The sequence below is a fragment of the Microtus pennsylvanicus genome, chromosome 2 (assembly GCF_037038515.1).
Source record: "Microtus pennsylvanicus isolate mMicPen1 chromosome 2, mMicPen1.hap1, whole genome shotgun sequence".
NCBI lineage: Eukaryota > Metazoa > Chordata > Mammalia > Rodentia > Cricetidae > Microtus > Microtus pennsylvanicus.
This window is the reverse complement of record NC_134580.1, coordinates 5948597-5968957: the sequence shown is the minus strand read 5'-3', so window position 1 is coordinate 5968957 and position 20361 is coordinate 5948597. Positions and strand designations below refer to the sequence as shown.

The window sequence follows — 20361 nt, the reverse complement described above, 5'->3', positions numbered from 1 at the left end:
TACAGGAGGGGGTGTTGAGTCTCCCATGGAATTGAAGTTTTGAGGCTTCTGACAGGGATGCTGGGAACTAAACTTGAGTCTCCTAGATAGAGTACGATCAAGTGTTGTTTTTGTTTGTTGTTTGGTTTTTGTTTCTTTGAGATAGGGTATCTACATAGCCCTGGCTGTTGTGGAACTCACTATACCAATCCAGCCTTAAATTCAGAGATCTACCTGCTTCAGCCTGTAATGCTATTATTAAAGACTTATACCATCATGCTAACATCCAAGCGAGTGTTCTTAACTCCTGAGTCTTTTCTCAGTCCTACCCTTTTCCTTACACTTTATGTATGAGTAAATTTTGTTTGCTTTTATATTACTTTATCACATGCACATAGAGGCCAGAAGTGGGGTGGCAGTATTCTGGATTATAGTTTCCATATGGGTGTTCTTACAGTCTTCAATCTGTTTTTTTTTTCTTTTAATATTTTTAATTATATGTATATGTGTGTCCGTCCGTCCATGTGTGCATGTGAATGTGGTCAGAACTGTTGAATCTTGAGTTACATTACAGGTTCTTGTGAGCTATCTATCTTACATGGCTACTAGGAACCAGACTGGCGAGTTTCTTTTAGCATTAGGGGTCTTAACATTGAGTCCTCTAGCCCTGCTTTGTGTAAGTTTATTGTCTTTGGTTTTTCAGCATAGGGCTTCTCTCTGTATCTCTTGACTGTTCGGGAACTCACTCACTAGGCTAAGCTGGATTCAGACTCACAGAGATCCGCTTGCCTCTGCCTCCCTGGGATTAAAGGCACGTGCCACCACCACCTGGCGAGACTCTTTTCTTGATTAGCCTGGAGCTCACTCATTGACTAGATTGGCTGAGCAGTAAGGTCTGGAGACCACCCCTTTTGGTACTAGGGTTACATTTGAGTACTGTCAAATCTGTGTTTTATGTATGTGCATGAGATCTGGATTCTGGGCCTCATGCTAGTGTAGCAACACTGCCAATTGAGCCTTTTTTCCCCAGCTCCTCTGCCTCTTTTTTTCTCACTGGTTCGTATGGTTGCCCCATGTGCTAATTTTTCTGTGTTGTTAATTGCATTGCTAAATGTATGTGCTATTCTTTTTCTAATTTGACATTTTTTTCACTTGGTTTAAGGCATTCATTGTATGGTGACTATTTTTTTTCTTTCCCTCCTTTGCTTTGTTTTGCTTTAGGTGCTAGTCCCATGGGTGTAAATGGAGGTGTAGGGGTTCAGACGCCGAATCTTCTTTCTGATCCCATGTTGCATTCGGCCATAAATTCTCAAAAGTAAGTTTATGCCTTAGTCCCTTCAAATACTTGAAAATTCCTTGAGTTTTTTATTTTATTTTATTTTTTTTTTACAAATAACTTTTAGGAAGGAAAATGCCCTAATTTGGCATTTAAATGAGTTAAACTATACCCCTCCATCCCATTCTTCAATGATGGACACTATCAGAATATATGTGCAAGTGTGTAACGTTTTCAAAGAATATGTTTCTTTTTAATGTTATTTTAAGCCAGTGTTCAAGGTTCTTGGTGTGAGATAGTGTGTGTCCATATGGCAAAACAGCCTGGTGACGTGAGTTGGATTTTCAAATACACGAGTTCCTTCCTCCTTGTCCTTCATAAGGAAATGTAACACTGCGTCACACACACAAAACAACATGTAGTCTCATACATATGCCTTTTAAATACTCAGTCACCATTCATGGCAGTAATTACTGTTGTCTCTAGTTAAGTGAAGCCTGTTTCCAATACTAAAACTATTTGCCACTCATTTTTAAAGCCCAATGATGAGTGAAAATGCCAGTGTGGCCTCCTTGGGTCCTTTGCCAACAGCAGCCCAGCCATCTAGTACTGGAATTCGGAAACAGTGGCATGAAGATATTACTCAGGATCTTCGAAACCACCTTGTTCATAAACTGTAAGTAAAGTGATGGCATGTCAGTCTCAAGTGTTGTGGTGTTAATAGTGTTTCCAAAATCTAATCTTTCTCTGCTTTCCTCTCCATCTTTCTTCATGTTATTTCACAAGTCTTATCATTAACATATAAATTATCCTGCCTAGTGTTAAGAAATATTAAATAATTTTTGTTTACTTGGAGATCATTAGATGGTTCAGTGACTAAAGACTCTTGCTCTCAAGTTCGTCCTTGGACTTAAATGGTAGAAAGGGGAAAACTGACTCCTGAAGATGTGTTTTGAAACCACAAACAATAAATTAAACAATTTGAATAAAATATTACTGCCAGAGTATTTGATTAGGGTGAGTGCCACCACGATATGAAGTAGGTGTGATAGTGTGGCAGAAGGGTATCAGAAATTATACACATGCGTGTACAAGCTTATGCTAGTATCACATACATTTTTAGAGGTTGCCACATACCTTACTGAGAAATAGTTCAGTGGGAATCTCTTTATTTGTACTGAGTTAGGGTTTTTTGTAATCCCAGCTGTCTTGGAACTGGCAATACAAACTAGGATGGTCTTGAACTTGGAGATCCTCCTACCTCTGCCTGTTGAGTACTGAAATTAAAGGCTGTGACTACCACATCCAAGTTTAGAGCGAGAAACCATAATGACAAAATAGCTATCTCCTTGCTTCTCTATAAGTTGTAACAAAGTTTTGAATAATTGTTGGTTTTGTTTTGATAAGTTAATTTAAAAGAACAGAAATGTTTAAAGACAAACGATATTGGAAGAAAAGTCAGGTTTTCTCTGTTTATGTGGCACAGTACAACTTTTATGTAGAATCACAAAAACCAGAGTGTATTTAGTTTTATTCATGTGCATGTCTTTGTGTGAGTTTTATTCTATGTGGTTATGAGTGCATGGGGAGATCCACTAGAACTGCCTGATACTGCTGATGAGAGAACAGGAACTGCTCTTAATCACTAAGTGGGCTCTCTAGCCCTCCAGAAAGTATTTTTATGGGGTGGCTTTTTGTGATTACCAAACCTCTTTTAAGTTAGGGCTGGAGAGATGGCTATGGCTCAGAGGTTAAGAACACTGGCTGTTCCTCAAGGGTTACTGAGTTCAATTCCCAGGAATTAAATGGTGTCCCACAACCATCTATAATGAGATCTGGTGCCCTCTTCTGACATGCAGGCAGAACACTGTATATACATAATAAATCTTTTTAAAAAATTCTTAATTTTTTAAAGTTAATATTGTTTTATATTGTAACACCAGTCTTTCTTTAATAAAATTGTTCGATAGGTATGGTGGCACAGGCTTTTAATTCCAGCACTTGGGAGTAAGAGGCAGGCGGATCTCTGAGATTACAAGACTTGCCTAGTCTACAGAGGTCCAGGACAGCCAGTGCTATACAGAGAAACCCTGGTTTCCCCCTCGTCCCCCCGGAAAAAAAAGAAAAAAAAAGGAAAACATGATCAAAATTAGGCACACATTGTTCTGTTGGTAAATTTTGAAAAATATAGTAATTTAGGGTCTGGAGAGGTGACTTAAGAGCACTGGTTGCTATGTCAAGTACCCAAACCAGCTCACCCACATGGCAGTTCACAGCTGTCTGTAACTCCAGTCCTACTGTATATGATCCCATTTTCTGGCCTCTGTGGGCACTGCACACTCATGCAGACATACAGGTAAAAAAGCCCTAAATAAAATAGCGTTGAGACTTAATGGAATTAACAACTTAAAATAATTTTATATTTTGTGAATGAACCATGTCAGTATTGATAAGGGAAAACGTCACAGTATTCACAATATTGTGTATTTCTGTGGTGAATGTATATAAAGCTGACATGCCATTATAGTGGTACCATTTTATGTTCCAGTGTTCAAGCCATATTCCCCACTCCGGATCCTGCTGCTTTAAAAGACCGACGGATGGAAAACCTTGTTGCATATGCTCGTAAAGTAGAAGGGGACATGTATGAATCTGCAAACAATAGAGTGAGCATGAAGCTTTCTTCCTTTTCTGAAGTGGGCTGGTTGATTGTAGTTGGTTGCTTTTTGCTCTTTGTTCTTTGGCTCTTTGCCACCCAGCTCCTCAATAAATCACATTTGAAGACTTTTTTCTTATAAATCCAGCCTTAGGTTGTCTAATTTCTAGCCATCTTTTCTTAAATTATTCCATCTATCTTAGCCTCTAGACTCTGTCTCTCAATCATTAATGTACACACACACACACACACACACACACACACACACACACACACACACACACACACACACACACACACACACGAATGACAGAGTTTCTTTGAGTTTCCTGACTATCCTGGAAATAACTGTAGGTCTGGCCTCAAACTCAGATCCAACTGCCTCTGCCTCCTTAGCTCTGGCATTAAAGGTGTGTGCTACCATGCTCAGTTTATATTTTATTTATTTTTTCTTTCCCTCTGTAGCTTTGGAGCCTGTCCTGGAACTAGGTCTTTTAGACCAGGCTAGCCTTGAACTCACAGAGATCCACTTGCCCTCTGCCTTTGCCTGTGCTGGGATTAAAGGTGTGTGCCACCACCACCTGGCCTACATTTTCTTATAAGGTGTTTTACTAATACATTAATTTGAAAAGGAGCTTATTGTTAATAGTTCTGGGCTGGGTTATATAGAATGTATTTTGTCAAGTAGTGTTTTCTCTGCATTAAATTTAATGTTTAATGCAGGGGTTAAGAGCACTGGCTGCTCATCCAGAGGACCCGGGTTCAATTTCTAGCACCCACATGGCAGCTCACACCTGTTTGTAACTCCAGTTTCTGGGCTTCCGACAACCTCACACAAACATACATGCAAGCAAAACACCAAAGAAGGCAGTAAATGTATGTCATTCTTTCTGTACCCTATATAAATTGCCAGTTTGTGTTTTGTAAATAAAAAATTTATGGAAGTTACTCTTTAATTTTTAACTTCATAGTAAAATTGCTAATCACATGTTATTGCAAGTTGAGTTCATTTATTAATGACTTAAACATTATAGTCTTCATAATTTCTTGTCTTTTTTTTTTTGGAGAATGATTTCTCTGTATCCCTGATTGTCCTGCAACTCACTTAGTAGGGCAGTCTCTCCTTCTACAGCCAAATTTAGTTCTTGTCTGCTCTTTAAATGGTTCAGTTTTTCTGTTAATTCCATTTCTGTTTTCTCATCTTTACTCAAATTTTATTTCTAGGCGGAATACTACCATCTCCTAGCTGAGAAGATCTATAAGATCCAGAAAGAACTAGAAGAGAAACGGAGGACTAGGCTACAGAAACAAAACATGCTACCAAGTGCTCCTGGCATGGTTTCAGTTTCTATGAATACTGGGACTAACATGGGACAGCAACAGCCAGGAATGACTACTAGTAAGTACTTAATATACTTAATATAAAGAAAATAATACATCTGCTTTTTAAAACTTGGAGGGAGGACTATTAGGTTTCTAGGTATGATAATTGACATAACTTGATAATCTACAATTATTTTCACTGCCCAAGAGAGCCTTTGAAATTGTAACACTCGAAATGGCTGCTTGCATGTTTTCACTGGCTTTCTTCATCATCCACCTGTCTTACATATGACAAGTACCCAGTACACATTGATAGACCAGGTAGATTCATGTTTCAATAGAAACCTACATTCTAGTTGGTTTTTTTTTTATTTTTTTATTTTTGAGACAAGGTTTCTCCGTAGTTTTTGGTTCCTGTCCTGGAACTAGCTCTTGTAGACCAGGCTGGTCTTGAACTCACAGAGATCTGCCTGCCTCTGCCTCCCGAGTGCTGGGATTAAAGGCGTGCGCCACCACCACCTGGCTAGTTGGTTTTTGTTGCTGCTGTTTTTTAAGGATTTTGGTTTTTTTTTTTGTTTGTTTGTTTTTTGGTAAAGGTTGTCTTAGTGTTCTATTGCTGTGATGTACACTATGACCAGTTTTAGAGGGTTAGTTCATGATCATCATGGTGGGAAACAAACCTGTGGTACTGGAGTGAGCGGGAGAGGGAGAGGGGCATGTATGTACTTTTGAGAAGTCTTAAAGTTTACCCCTATGTTCTTCAACAAGACCATGCACATCACAACAAGGTCCTACTTCCTACTCCTTTCCAAATAGTTCTACTCTTTGAATGCCAAAGCATTCACATATGAGCCTGTAGGGCTATTCTCATTCAAACCACCACACAGGGTTTTCGCCATGTAGACTGGGCTGGCCTTGAGCTCAGAGATCTTCTTGCCTCTGCCTCTCAGGTGCTGGGACTATCTGTGTGTACTTCCACCTTGTAGATCCTGGCTGTCAGACTCAGGTTGCCAGGTACAAAAGTAAGAACCTTTGTTCACAAAGCCATCTTACTTGCCCAGTGACACTCTTCTTCTCTCTGTGTACCTTGTTGAAACTTGGACGACAATCTAAGGAAATAACCAAAATTAATATATTTTATTCTTATTTTAAATTTTATTTTAAGAGGCACAAAATGAATGGCCTAATGGAGCCTCTTTGCTCATATTCTTGTCTAATTAAAATATTTGTCTATTTAAAACCATTGATCTTTGAGATTGAGGTTAGAGATTCTCTAAGCTATTATTAATACTTGATGGGATTTTGTTGCTTTCAAGAAACAAAGGGATATCTAACTTTTTCTACCTTCCCCTCCAGATGGTCCTCTACCTGATCCAGCTATGATCCGTGGCAGCGTGCCAAACCAGATGATGCCTCGGATAACTCCGCAACCTGGTAAATTTATACAGAGTTGATTGTAAAAGTCCCTGATGTAAAACAGAATGACACTTCCACCTTCCTTTTAATTCATCAGCAAGTCCCATAATTAACTGCTTTGGAAATTTGAAAATCCCTTGTATTGGAAATCCACCAAGGAGGGGAAAATGAGGAGCAGATTGGCTGACAGTTCCAGGAAGTAGTTCATAGTAAATAAGCAAGCATCCATTTAAAACCAACTCATTGCCAGGCATTAGTTTTCACCTTTAATCCCAGCACTCTATAGAGTAAGTGGCTTGATGGTGAATTTCAGGCTAGGTAGACCTTCATACTGAAACCCTGTCTCAAAAAAATACCCAATATACTCATCATCAATTTTTTGGCTGCATGTGAACATTTAGTTCAAACTTGAGTTCCAGCCTAGCCAGCACTATAGAGTGAGACTATTTCAAAATTTTAAAATGATAAACAATGTAGTAATTTACTACATGGTATAAAATTTAGTTCAGTAACTATTAGTAATAATACCCTTGCTTTCTGGGTGGTGGTGGCGGCACACACCTTTAATCCCAGCATCCCAGCATTCGGGAGGCAGAGGCAGGTGGATCTCTGAGTTTGAGGCCAGTCTGGACTATAAGAGCTAGTTCCAGTACAGGCTCCAAAAGATTACAGAGAAACTGTGTCGGGGGGTGGGGGGTGGGGGGGGTGGGGGGGTGGGACACGATAACAAACCAAAAAGAAAAACAACAGAAAAACCTTTCCTCCAGGCTAGAGAGAGAGAGAGCACAGTGGCTATCTCAGATACTGACTGCTGGTTCAGAGGACACTGGTTCAATTCCCAGGACCCATATGATACCTCACACTGTAATTTCACTTCCAGGGGACCTTGCATCCTCATAGACATACTTGCAGGCAAATAATGGCCTTGCTTGACTGTTGTGTTTCAGTATTATTTTGTTGTTCCTCATCAAATGAGAAGAATCATATTAAAATTTATGTCTTGTTAATAAATTCAGCAAGAGTACTGAAAGTAATATTTTGCATGTATTCACAGGTTTGAATCAGTTTGGTCAGATGAATATGCCACAGCCCCCTATTGGACCTCGGCAACCCTCTCCTCTTCAGCACCATGGACAGCTGGCGCAGTCTGGGGCATTAAATCCGGTTAGTTTTACCTATACACCTTTAGGGAAAGATAATCTTTTTGTTTGTTACTACTTTAAAAGCACTAATGTTCATCAGTGTAACACAGAGGCAGGCGAATCTCTGAGTTCAAGGCCCGCCTGGCCTTCAAAGTGAATTCTAGGACAGCCAGGTCTGTTCACATAGAAGCTACGCCTCAAAAACAAAACAAAACAACCAAAATGTTCATATCTGTCTAAGCAGAACACTTTTATCTGTGAATAAATTTTTTTAAAATTTATTTCGACACAGAATTTTACTATGTAGCCCCAACTGTCCTAGATCTCTGTTCGTAGACCAGCCTGACTTCAAACTCAGAGATCCTCTTGTTTCTTTCCATTTCCAGGGTGCTGGGATTAAAGGTATGTGCGCTATCACACTGGGCTAAGCACAAAATCTGAAAGTGCAGAAATTAGGATACAACACAATTTATTTTTGTTTTTCTGTTTTGCCTGAAAATCACACAGAAAAGTCTGGGGAGATGATGTGAAAGCATGAGAAACTGCATCCAGATTCCTAGCAGCCCATACATAAAAGCCAGGCTATGGTGGCATACACTTAAAACTTCAGTGCTACAACTGGAGATTGCGTCTAGCTCAGTTGCTACCTATCTGAGCCCAAAATGTGAACTCTGGATCCAATGTGAGACCCTGTCTTTAAAATGAAATGGAGGGCCTGGGACATTGCTTAGCTAATAAGAGCTTTCTTTTTCTTTTCTTACATGACATTCAGGTTTAGTTGTGTCAGCATTGTATATGGTGGTTTATAACCATCCATAACTGCAGTTCTAAGGGAAATGTTACCCTCTTCTGACTTCTAGGCAGCCTGAGGTGCACATATATACATGAAGAGAAAACATCCATATGATATTTTTTTAATATGATGATTTTTTTTTAAAAAAAAGAAAATGATGTGGAAAGAAAGTACGGAAGGTACCATCCTGTTCCTATGGTAGAATTTGATGAGGAAAAGCAGCTTAAGGAATAGTTTTATTTTGGCTTATGACTCCAGGGCCCAGATAGCCATATTGGCAAGCCAGAATTGGTAATAAGAGTAGGAATCTGAGAGATCACGTTTCAGCAACAACAAGGAGCAGAGTGGTCAAACTGAAAAGGGACCAATAAGACTATAAACTCAGCCCACGCATATTGACACACTTTGTTCAGCAATGCTGTATGTGCTGAAGATTTTATAATCTTCCCCAAATAGCGTCACTAGCTGGAGACCAAAGTGTTCAAATGCCCAAGCATATGGGAGAAGTTTCTCACTGATATTAACAGAGCACCTACCCAGTATCCATCTACATGCAGATTTACACATACCTCATTTTAAAAACAAAGCAAAGGTATACATGGAAGTTTCTGGCCCATCCAGTCCCACGCTGTTGCCCCCCCCCCCCCCAAATACAGAAGCTTATATTAATTATAAACAGTTTTGCCTTTTAGTTGAGGCTTGTTATTAACTAGCTCTTACAACTTAACCCATAATTCTTGTCTATGTTTAGCCACATGGCTTAGTATTTGTCAGTGCAACATTCTCATCTTGTTTCCTCTGCGTCTGGTCGCCCCACTTATAATTCCTGCTTGGCTACTGGACAGTCAGCATTTTAGTAAATATGAGTTACAAATCTTTAAAGCGTACAAGAGCATTATCCCACAGCATTAAAATGGAAATTTCAGTTGTGGAGATAATCCTGTAGCTGGTGGTGGAGTTTATGTTTAATCCCAGCACTCAGTAGGCAGAAGCTGGCAGATTTTAAGTTCAAGGCCAGCATGGTCTAAAGAGTGACTTCCAGGGCAGCCAGGGCTACACATAAATATGCAACAGCCCAGTTGATACATTTTCTTGATTCTATGCTACCTAAGGGAGATGAGAGAGTTTTTTTTTTTTTTTTTACAAGACAAATACTAAAATGTTGACAGAATCAGGTAGTATCCCATATTTGGCATTTCAGTGTTTAACAGCTTTTTGGTTTTCGGGACGGGGATGCTCTGTGTAGCCATGGCTGTTCTGGAACTCACTTTGTAGACCAGGCTGGCCTTGAACTCACAGAGATCTGCCTGCTTCTGCCTAGTGAGTGCTGCTCTTAAAGGTGTGTATCACCACTGCCCAGCATTTGGCAGTAGCTCTTACACTTTGCTGCAGGCCTTTGCTCCTCTAAGCAGAGAACTTGATTTGCAAGGAACAGCTGCTTTCTAGTGTCTTCTTATTGCTCCTTTTGTAATCTTTTGTTTGCTTTTGCTTTTTGGCTTTTTGAGACAGGATATCTCTGTGTAACTGCTCTGGCTGTCTGTAACTTGCTCTGTAGAATAGACTGGTCTTGAACTCATATATCATCCTCCTCTGCTGCCCCAAGTTCTTGGATTAAAGGCATGCACCTCCACCCCCAACTGCAAACTCTTTATCATTCAACCAGCTTTCAATATCAGCTTTATCCTGTTCTTCTTGACCTACAAGTGTATGGGGATGCATCTGTTTCTTAAATCTTTTTTTGAGTTTTTTAGCATGTGCTAGAGCTCATGGATCTGCCTCATTTTACCAGGAATCTTATCCTTTTTAATAGATAGATGTGTGTTTTAAATTACATTTTTCTTTTGTTCTCCATATTTCTTCTAAAGGTTTGGATTCATGTGCAACAGTTATAGAAAAGACGTATAACAGTTTTTAGCACCTCTACAGGTCATGAGCACCATATTCGCCAGTGATATGATGATGATTATTGCCTGCTTTTAGCCTTTAGTAGCCTTAAGTTTCTGCTGTTACAGCACCAGTAGTAAAAGCAAAGAGCTTACAAATTTGTTATAATTCACTCTCCAGCAGGAAGTTACTTCTTTGTTGTCAGTGTTTAAGATCAAGAGAATGTCTGGCCCTTTACTCTTGTTTCTTAAGGGATTTGTTGGTAGTTATGAGCCTATTATTCTTGACTAATTAAGTGGTTAGTTCTTCCACTTCTCAGTTTCTCCTCCCCAAAACTATTGCCTTTTCCCCTTCTCTACTCAAACATCTATATAGCAGAACAAGAATAATTGCTAATTATAGTAGTAGGATAATTATAATGAAACATTTGGTACTCTATGGATTATTTTATTTTTTTGTTTTTGTTTTTTTTCTTCAGCCTATGGGCTATGGACCTCGAATGCAGCAGGCTTCCAGCCAGAACCAGTTCCTCTCCCAGACGCAGTTTCCATCTCAAGGAATGAATGTAACAAATATGTCATTGACTCCGTCCAGTGGTCAAGCACCAGTGTCTCAAGTATGTTTTTACTATTTAATTTATTTTGGTGTGCATGTTTGCAGGTATAGGCACGCATGCCACAGGGCACACATACAGGATTAACAGCATATAGTCTGTTCTCTCCTTCTACTCCCCCCCCCCCTCTCCTTTTTTGAGGGGGAGGGTTTCGAGACAGATTTTTTTTCTGTAGCTTTGGATCCTATCCTGGAACTAGCTCTTGTAGACCAGGCTGGCCTCGAACTCACAAAGATCTGTCTGCCTCTGCCTCCAGAGTGCTGGGAATAAATGCATACGCCACCACCACCTGGCTCTCCTACTCTTAAATGGGGTCTTCAAGTTTCCAGGTTAAAATAGCAAATACTGCTGATACCAGTTTTTATAAGTGTGACATCCACTGAGGTTTAGAAACCGTTAATTTCTATCCCTGTATGGTTTTGAGAGGCCCCCTTTTCCCTCTTTTTTTGAGGCAAGGCTAGCCAGATCTACGTAGTGAGACCACATCTCAGAAATAAAGAAGTTTGGTATTATTCTTTGTTAATAAACACTGTTTTCTAAATAACATATGCCCTGAGTTTGTAAATATATTTTTTTCAATTTAACAGGCACAAATGTCCAGTTCTTCCTGCCCTGTGAACTCTCCTATAATGCCTCCAGGGTCTCAAGGGAGCCATGTTCACTGTTCAACTCTGCCTCAACCAGCTCATCAGAATTCGCCTTCTCCTGTTCCTAGTCGTACCCCTACTCCTCATCATACTCCCCCAAGCCTGGGACCTCAGCAACCACCAGCAACAGCAATTCCAGCTCCTGTTCCTACACCTCCTGCTATACCACCTGGGCCACAGCCCCAAGCTCTACATCCCCCATCTAGACAGACACCTACACCACCAACTCATCTTCCCCCTCCAGTTCAGCCTTCACTTCCTTCTGTTCCTTCTGCTGACCAGTCCCAGCAACAGCCTCGCTCCCAGCAGAGCACAGCAGCATCTGTTCCTACCCCAACAGCACCATTGCTGCCTCCTCAGCCTTCAACTCCGGTAAGCAGATGTATCTTGGAGTGTCCGTGGAACAAGTTAAGCTCCAGTGGTGTTTCTGCACCATTTCTTGCTCTTTTACGTCATGCCTTGTCGTTTTGTCCATAGATAGAATTGAGTGTTTACTTCCTGTTTTTCCTTCATTTGATAGTACTTAGCATAGAGAAAACTAGAAGATTTTGGTTAATTTTGAACTGATCATTATGTTCCATATGATGTTCTGAGGCCTGAAGACTCTGAGGGTAGATATTTATCATTGCTTAATTTAATACATGTAATTTGCAAAAGGAAAAGAAGGGGAGAAAAAAACAGCTTAAGTTTAAGTTGCAGGGCTGATAAATGAAACTAAAAACCTATGAGTAATTCCATTGACTTCTCTCTCTCTCTCTCTCTCTCTCTCTCTCTCTCTCTCTCTCTCTCTCTCTCTCTCTCTCTCTCACACACACACACACACACACACACACACGGCTGATGAATAAAACTAAAAATCTATGAGTAATTCCGTTGACTTCACTCACACACATAACACACACTGCCACCGCAGCCACCACATCACATTGTCCAAAATGTGTTGTTTCTATCTGTGTCCCATCGTGCTCCCCCCCCCCCCCCCCCCCAGAATGTCTCTGTGTAATAGTCCTAGCTGTCCTAGAACTAGCTCTTGTAGACCAAACTGGCCTCGAACTCACAGAGACCCGCTTGCCCCTGCCTACCGAGTACTGGGGTTAAAGGCGTGTAACAGCACCAGCTGGCCCTAATGGCATTTTTAAAACCGTGAGCTTCTCTGAAATAATCATTTTTGGAACTTCCACCCCTAAACACTAACAAAACAAAGCTCAAAACAACGTAGTTGTTTCAAGTAAAACCAACCAGCTAGCGCTGGCAAGTCCTGTTTAAAATGATCCAAGTAAGAGGAAGCATAGTAATGGATCCAGTGGTTAGCCTTGTGTAATTTTATCTGTCTATCTCTATCATCTGTCTATCTGCCTACTCATTCATTCATTTTTCCTTCACCAATCCCACTTTCCCCTTCCTCTCGTTCCATCCCTCTAACTTCCCTCTACCTCTCATCCTCTCCTCGGAGAGGTTCTGTGTAATTTAAATTCTGATTGCATCATTGGCAAGCTTTTTATGTGTGTATACTTTACCTTTTTTCCTCTCCAGCTTTCTCAGCCAGCTGTAAGCATTGAAGGCCAGGTATCAAACCCTCCATCTACTAGTAGCACAGAAGTGAATTCTCAGACTATTCAGGAGAAGCAACCTTCACAGGAAGTAAAAATGGAGGTTAAAATGGAGGTGGATCAACCTGAACCAGTAGATGCTCAACCTGAAGATACTCAGGAGGTGAGACTAGAGCAATTAGGTTCTGCTATAAAAAGAATTCATGTATGTTCATAATGGAGAGTAATGGTCTTGTTACCAGATGTCTTTGAAATCCTGAAAACCTACCTTATATTTTAGGCTAAAACTGAAGATGGTAAAATGGAACCTACAGAAACAGAGGAGAGAGGCACTGAGTTAAAAAGTGAAATAAAAGAGGAGGAAGACCAGCCAGGTACCTCTGCTACACAGTCCTCCCCAGCTCCTGGACAGTCAAAGAAGAAGAGTAAGTTAAAGATGGGGAGATCACTCATTTGGTAAAATGATTTCCCCACAAACGATAATCTGTACTTTTTCCCTATCACCTCTGTAGATCCCCGTGCTTAGGAGGGAAAGGGACATGAATCTCTGAATTCAAGCACAGCCTTGTTTACTACATAGCAAATTCCAGGCAAGACTGAGTCAGCAGTGAAACCTTGTCTCATAGCTGAGTGTTGTTACACACTTTTAATCAGATCACTGGACAAGTTGATGTGGGGAAATACCTGGAGCTTTCTGGCTAGTGAGTTCAGGTCTTAGTAGGACATACTATTTCAGAAGAGGGTGAGGGTAGAGAGTGGAGAGAGATCAGAGTTCTGGGACTGGAGAGATGGCTCAGTGGTTAAGAGCACTGGCTGCTTTTCCAGAGGACCTGGGTTCAATTCCCAGCAACCACACAGTAGTTCAAAACTGACTGTAACTCTAGTTTGAAGGGATCCAACTCCGTCACACAAACATAGTTGTAAGCAAAACACCAGTGCTCCAGCATGCACATGCACACTCATAGTTCACAGAACCATAGGCAAACATAATAACACATAAGACGAAAGAAAGAAAAAAGAAAATATGAAAACAAAAACAAGGTTATTGACCTCTGAACCACCCAGGTTTGACCCTCGGTCTCCAAACACAGGCACACACATGTTCATGGGCACTTGTGTGCAGCAGCCTTACTGGAAAGAGAATAATGACTCCTACAAATTGTTCTTGTTTTTCACAAAATTCCTTGGCATATATGCACAGGTACACAAATGCACATAAGATAAATAAAACTTTAAATATTTAAAAAAAAATTGAACTTCATTTGTTTCTTAACCTCTTTGCGACTTGGATTCCTTGTAGGTCATGCAAATAAAGATTCAAGTCAAATGTGCATCATCTAATAACATGTCTTTCCCCTCAGTTCTATAAAGTATCATCCATTTTAAAGGGAAAAAAAACCCACTTCTCAGTGCCTTCTAATGTAAGAAACCTGATCTCAGTTCTGAATTATTGAATATTGGTGCCATAAAAAGTGTGCCCCCTTCCGTGATTGGTTTAGATTTCATTGTATGGTTCTACTCTGGCCTACAATTTTTTTTTTTTTTTTTTTTTTTGGATTTTTGAGACAGGGTTTTTCCGTAGCTTTTGGTTCCTATCCTAGAACTAGCTCTGTAGACCAGGCTGGTCTCTGCCTCCCAAGTGCTGGGATTAAAGGCGTGCACCACCATCGCCCGGCTTCTGGCCTACAATCTTACTTCTCAACAAGGACTTGCTATGTAATTTAAACTGTCCATGATGCCTTACCTCAAAGACCTTCCTGCTTTGCCCAGTGCTAACAGTGCAGCCATGTGCTCGCTAACCACTCTGAGAGAGGACATTTTCAGTTCTGCTAGACAGAGCACCTTCCTTCTCTTACACTGACATTTTTTGGCTATTACTTTAAGAAGTCTCTTCTGTGTTTTTAGGAGTCTTTGCTTCTATTTCTGTTTGGAAAAGTTTGTTTTCAATAAATCTGCAGCTGGAGGGGGCTGGAGAGATGGCTCAGCGGTTAAAAGCATTGCCTGCTCTTCCAAAGGTCCTGAGTTCAATTAACAGCAACCACATGGTGGCTCACAACCATCTGTAATGAGGTCTGGTACCCTCTTCTGGTCTGCAGGCATACACACAGACAGAATATTGTATACATTAATAAATAAATAAATATTAAAAAAAATAAATCTGCAGCTGGAAAAGTATCATAAGTAGTGAGGGTAATGGCAGCTCTGTTTTGACAGTATTGCTTTAAAGCAGAGTAGGAATTAAAATCAGAAAGTGAGCCCTTTAGTGAAATTTCTCTGAGGACAGCGTCAATTTTGTGTTTTGTGATTTTTAAGGTACTTTTAGAAATATAACTTGAACATATTTTTAAAATCCCTTTGCTTAATTGATAACTGATTTCAAATGGTTCTTAAAGTTTTCAAACCAGAAGAATTACGCCAGGCTCTGATGCCAACATTGGAAGCACTTTACCGGCAGGACCCAGAGTCCCTTCCCTTTCGTCAGCCTGTAGACCCAAAGCATCTAGGAATCCCTGTAAGTATTTGGCATTTTTGTGTTTCCTTTCAAATGAAGAAATAACTTTATTTGACATATGATTCACATGCTACAGAATATACCCTGCTTAAAGTACACAAGTTTTAGTTAGCATTTTCACAACAGTGTTAATTCTTTTTTTATTACCTCCCACCCAAATCCCACATCCATTAAAATCACTAGTCACAGCAGTCTGAATTTTCTAATTTTAGGACTACCTAATTCCTCTGGATTCTTCTATTATGGTTAGTTCCTTAAGTTGAAATTCTTTTCATGTAACATTATGGGATGGTGCATTGGTTGGATTTTATGGTGTTGAGATTTAGAATTAGGCCATTTAGTACTTCTTTTAATCATCTAATTCACTTATGTTGCTGCTACTGTATTTTCTGTGTGTATAGTTGACAGGCATTTGGTTATTTCCATTTTTGAACACTAATTCTCTGAGATTTGTAGGCCCCTTTTAGTACTCAAAATTTAAAGATGCTTGGTTTTACTGTATGTATGTGGCAAACTATCTGGACCTGACATATTATGTTTGGAGAATCTTCTCATAGCCTCTTCATTTATGTATAGATGAATATTTTAAAGAAGTGACAGACTTCAGTCAACTTTTTGGAATTAGACATATAATATAATGGAAAATTGATGATGAAAATAGGAAGATACTTCCCTAAATGTTCTGCTTATGAGTGTGTGATGTGGTGTTGCTTATACTTCTAGGATTACTTTGATATTGTGAAGAGCCCCATGGATCTTTCTACCATCAAGAGGAAGTTAGATACTGGACAGTACCAAGAGCCCTGGCAATATATAGATGACATTTGGCTTATGTTCAACAATGCCTGGTTATATAATCGCAAAACTTCAAGGGTATACAAATATTGCTCCAAACTGTCTGAGGTGTTTGAACAAGAAATCGACCCAGTCATGCAAAGCCTTGGATATTGTTGTGGCAGAAAGGTAAGAAGTAGCTTTCAGACCTGCATTTATCTTCCAGAGTGCTTAGAATCTAGTGGTAACGTGGATTAAAAATATCCTGTTTATTGCTTGGTGATAGTGATACATACTTTTAATCCTGGCACTCTGAAGACAAAGGTAGGCAGATCTCTGTGAGTTCGCCAAATTGGTCTACTGAGCGAGTTCCAGAACAGCCAGGGCTACATAAAGAAACCCTGTTTTTTAAACAACAACAAAAAAATCCTGTTTCTGACTTTGATACTGTCTCTCCATCTCTTCTCATTTCCCTGTCCCTCTTTTCTTTTTCTCATGTTGCTAGAGATTTTAAAACACATTATTGGATCATTTTACCTACTATCCCAACAAGGCTCTTTCTCTTAACGTGTTTGTTTATTGCACACACAATAATGGCTGCTTATGTGGAATGTGCTTTTTGTGAAGGCATTTTTTGCATAGATGAAAATTATGTGGTAGAGGTTCCCATCTAAAATATTTAATAATCATCAGATTAAGCTTATTGAGTTGGTGCTTTATTGTGTTCACCTATAGGAGCACTTTGTTCCACATGTGATATGTTTTCTGCATGTTAAAGTTCTCAGTTTCACACCACATGTTGCTTGTAGGTATCTGAAAATAGTGCTAGGCAGATACACCTGATCAGCCTGGTGAAATTGTGTAGTAAATTTGTGATGGTTTTTATAAGCTAAAGAGGCTAAGTGTGATTTACCTAACTGCGAGTAGAGATGTGCCGTACATTGGCTTGTTCTGATTGGGCTTTGCGACTATTTTGACTTGTACTTTATATGTATACACATATACATATACGTATACTTTTTTTTTCAGTTGGAGTTCTCTCCACAGACACTGTGCTGCTATGGCAAACAGTTGTGTACAATCCCACGTGATGCTACGTATTATAGTTACCAGAACAGGTAAGGTCAACGATTGTGTAGACCATGGTCCGTGTGTTCTTGTGTATGAAGTGAATGCAATCCAGATGTACTGGCGCGCGCGCGCGCACGCGCACACACACACACACACACACACACACACACACACACACACACACACGTTGTGGTTTATATATAATGTGCTTGAAAACATCTGTATAGCACAAATTCTGTTCTAGTAAAGTTTTAGGGCTGGAGAGATGGCTCAGTGATAAAGAGTACTGGCTGTTACAGAGGTCCTGAGTTCAATTCCCAGCAACTGCATGGTTGTTCACAACCATTTATAATGGGATCTGGTGTCTTCTGGCATGCAGGTATATATGCAAGTATACCAAATTTAAAAAAAGAAAAAGAAAAAAAGCTTTGCAAGTTATGTGTACCTTTTTGTACTTAATTTCTTATTTTTGGATTGTTTATAAAAAGTATTCCAAAATATTTACTTTATTTTGTTTATATCAGGCAAATTTAAAAAGAAGGAAAGAAATCTCCCAGAATTGAGGTGTGGCTAATTAGTAGAGCACATGCATAGCATGCAATAAACCCTGGTTTTGACTCTAGCACTTCATAAACAGGGTACAATAGTTCATGCCTATAATCTAAGCACGCAGGAGGCAGGGCTAGGGGGATCACTTCCGAGTTGTCCTTGACTTTCTACATTAGTAAAAATAAACAGAACCTAGATTACATGAGACCCTGTCTGAAAAAAGAACAGAACTATGAGAAAAACTATGAGAAAGCGTCTCTGCCTTTTCTCTTGCCTAAGTTGTATTCATTCATCATCTCTTGAACATGAGTCTGTTGGTAGTAATTGGCCTGCATTAGAGCTCATCTAGTGATTGTTCCTGGCCCTCAGCAGCAGATCAGCAAGGGTGGTCAGTGACTGCTCTGTGCTTGTTTAATGCTGCCAACACTGGTGTCCTGTTTGGTTGAACTTGTGAGGTACAGATTCATTTCTAGGTTTGACAATTCTCCTAGTTTTTATTTAATGGTGCTTTCTAGATACAGAATCTAGATTTGTTCCTTTTACTTCTTGAAACCTAAGGATGGTCAAATGTTGTAATACAATCACCTTTTATTAAAGATGCAAGATAACAGCTGATAAGAAATTTTCCCGTGTTCAAATCTTGACACACAGACCTCTTTTGGAATTTTTTTTCCATGTTTTTTAGTTTGTTTGGAATTCAGACCAGCCTATGTCCACCTCCAGAGTGCTTGTACTAAAGACTTGCTCCACCATACCGTACTCACTTTTGGATTTTTAATAGCAGTCTACAGTGTTCATCTTATATCAGGAGATGTTTAAAAAATAATGCCTTAATAGACTTCTTTTGAAACATGTCACCACTGGTTATAATTGTTTCTTTCTTAGTTTTCTCTCTCTCATGTTCATTTTTAGACAGGGTCTCACTTTATAGCTTATGCTGACCTGGAATTATCTGAAATCCACCTGCCTCTGCCTCCTGAGTGCTGACACCTTGGTGTTTAATTGCTTTTTTAAAGAAGTATTGAGTGGCACTGGGTAGTAAAATCAAGCAGTATGGGTCTAAGTGAAAGGTGTTTATTTATTTTTTATTTGCTTATAATCATTGCTATTTGTGATCCCATTAAGATATTTATTGCTAATATGTGCTTTGCCTTGGCTTTCTGCTTTGTGTTGTCCTGTCTTGCTTTTGTTTTTTTTGTTGTCTTGCAATCCCTCATTTCTTCGTTTGTTTTGTTTTTTTTTCTCCCTCATGCTTGTCGTTGTCTGCACTTGGCTTTGATTGCAAAAAAAAAAAATACAAAAAAACAAAAACAAAAAACCAAACAAACAAAAAACCCAAACTGTGGGGCCCATAAATCCGCATCATTGAATGTCCTTGTCGCCGTTGATGACCTGCTCTCTGCTCCCGTTCCCCTCCTTGGCCTGCTGTGATTGGTGGCTTCGTTGCTTGGCTTGGGCTGTGTTGTGTGAACTGAGCAGTTCACCCCAGTATGGCCTTCTTGCCGACAGGTATCATTTCTGTGAGAAGTGTTTCAATGAAATCCAAGGGGAGAGCGTTTCTTTGGGGGATGACCCTTCCCAGCCTCAAACGTAAGTAACATTATTTTGAAAATGCTCTTTTGATTCTCTATTCTCAGGTGGTTGTTCTTGGGCATTTCTAAGTGATCTTAGACTGTTGTCCCTTCATCATTGTATCCCACCAGTCATAGCCAACTATTTAAATACAAATAAGTTTAAGGTAATTTAAATTATTGGTTTTCAGTTGCATTCTCACATAGAGGTTCCTATACTTATTTCTGGATACTTGGCTTATTAGTCTAGATTCTGTTGGCATAACAAAGTTCTATTACCTGTTGCTAAGCTTAGAAATATCTGAGCACTGGATGGTCATCTTAATAATAAGTACTTTTTCTGTAAAAATATGGCTTCTAAAAATGGAAAGGCTTTGTGCAAAAGCATTTTTTTTATTAAGTATATTGAATTTGAAGGAGTTTGGACTCATACTGTTTTTTATGCCTTCTCTTGCAGATAACATAATGCCCAGTTAATACAAACTTTAAAGCTTTTTTTTTTTTTTTTTTTTTTTTTTTTTTTTTTTTTTGGTTTTTCGAGACAGGGTTTCTCTGTGGTTTTGGAGCCTGTCCTGGAACTAGCTCTTGTAGACCAGGCTGGTCTC

At 39.6% G+C, this 20361-nt stretch overlaps 1 protein-coding gene across 1 annotated transcript in view; it reads left to right on the top strand.

The window, feature by feature from the left end:
* The window catches only part of LOC142843028 (histone acetyltransferase p300), a 62737-nt gene that overhangs the window by 25513 nt on the left and 16863 nt on the right, over positions 1–20361 (top strand). Inside the window, exons 7-20 of the mRNA XM_075959802.1 lie at positions 1201–1294; positions 1794–1931; positions 3804–3921; positions 5136–5310; positions 6591–6668; positions 7705–7814; positions 10948–11085; positions 11670–12101; positions 13263–13442; positions 13560–13704; positions 15673–15791; positions 16515–16754; positions 17595–17683; positions 19695–19775. Coding sequence (XP_075815917.1) covers positions 1201–1294; positions 1794–1931; positions 3804–3921; positions 5136–5310; positions 6591–6668; positions 7705–7814; positions 10948–11085; positions 11670–12101; positions 13263–13442; positions 13560–13704; positions 15673–15791; positions 16515–16754; positions 17595–17683; positions 19695–19775 — 2137 coding nt within the window. The remainder of the gene's footprint in view (positions 1–1200; positions 1295–1793; positions 1932–3803; positions 3922–5135; positions 5311–6590; positions 6669–7704; positions 7815–10947; positions 11086–11669; positions 12102–13262; positions 13443–13559; positions 13705–15672; positions 15792–16514; positions 16755–17594; positions 17684–19694; positions 19776–20361) is intronic.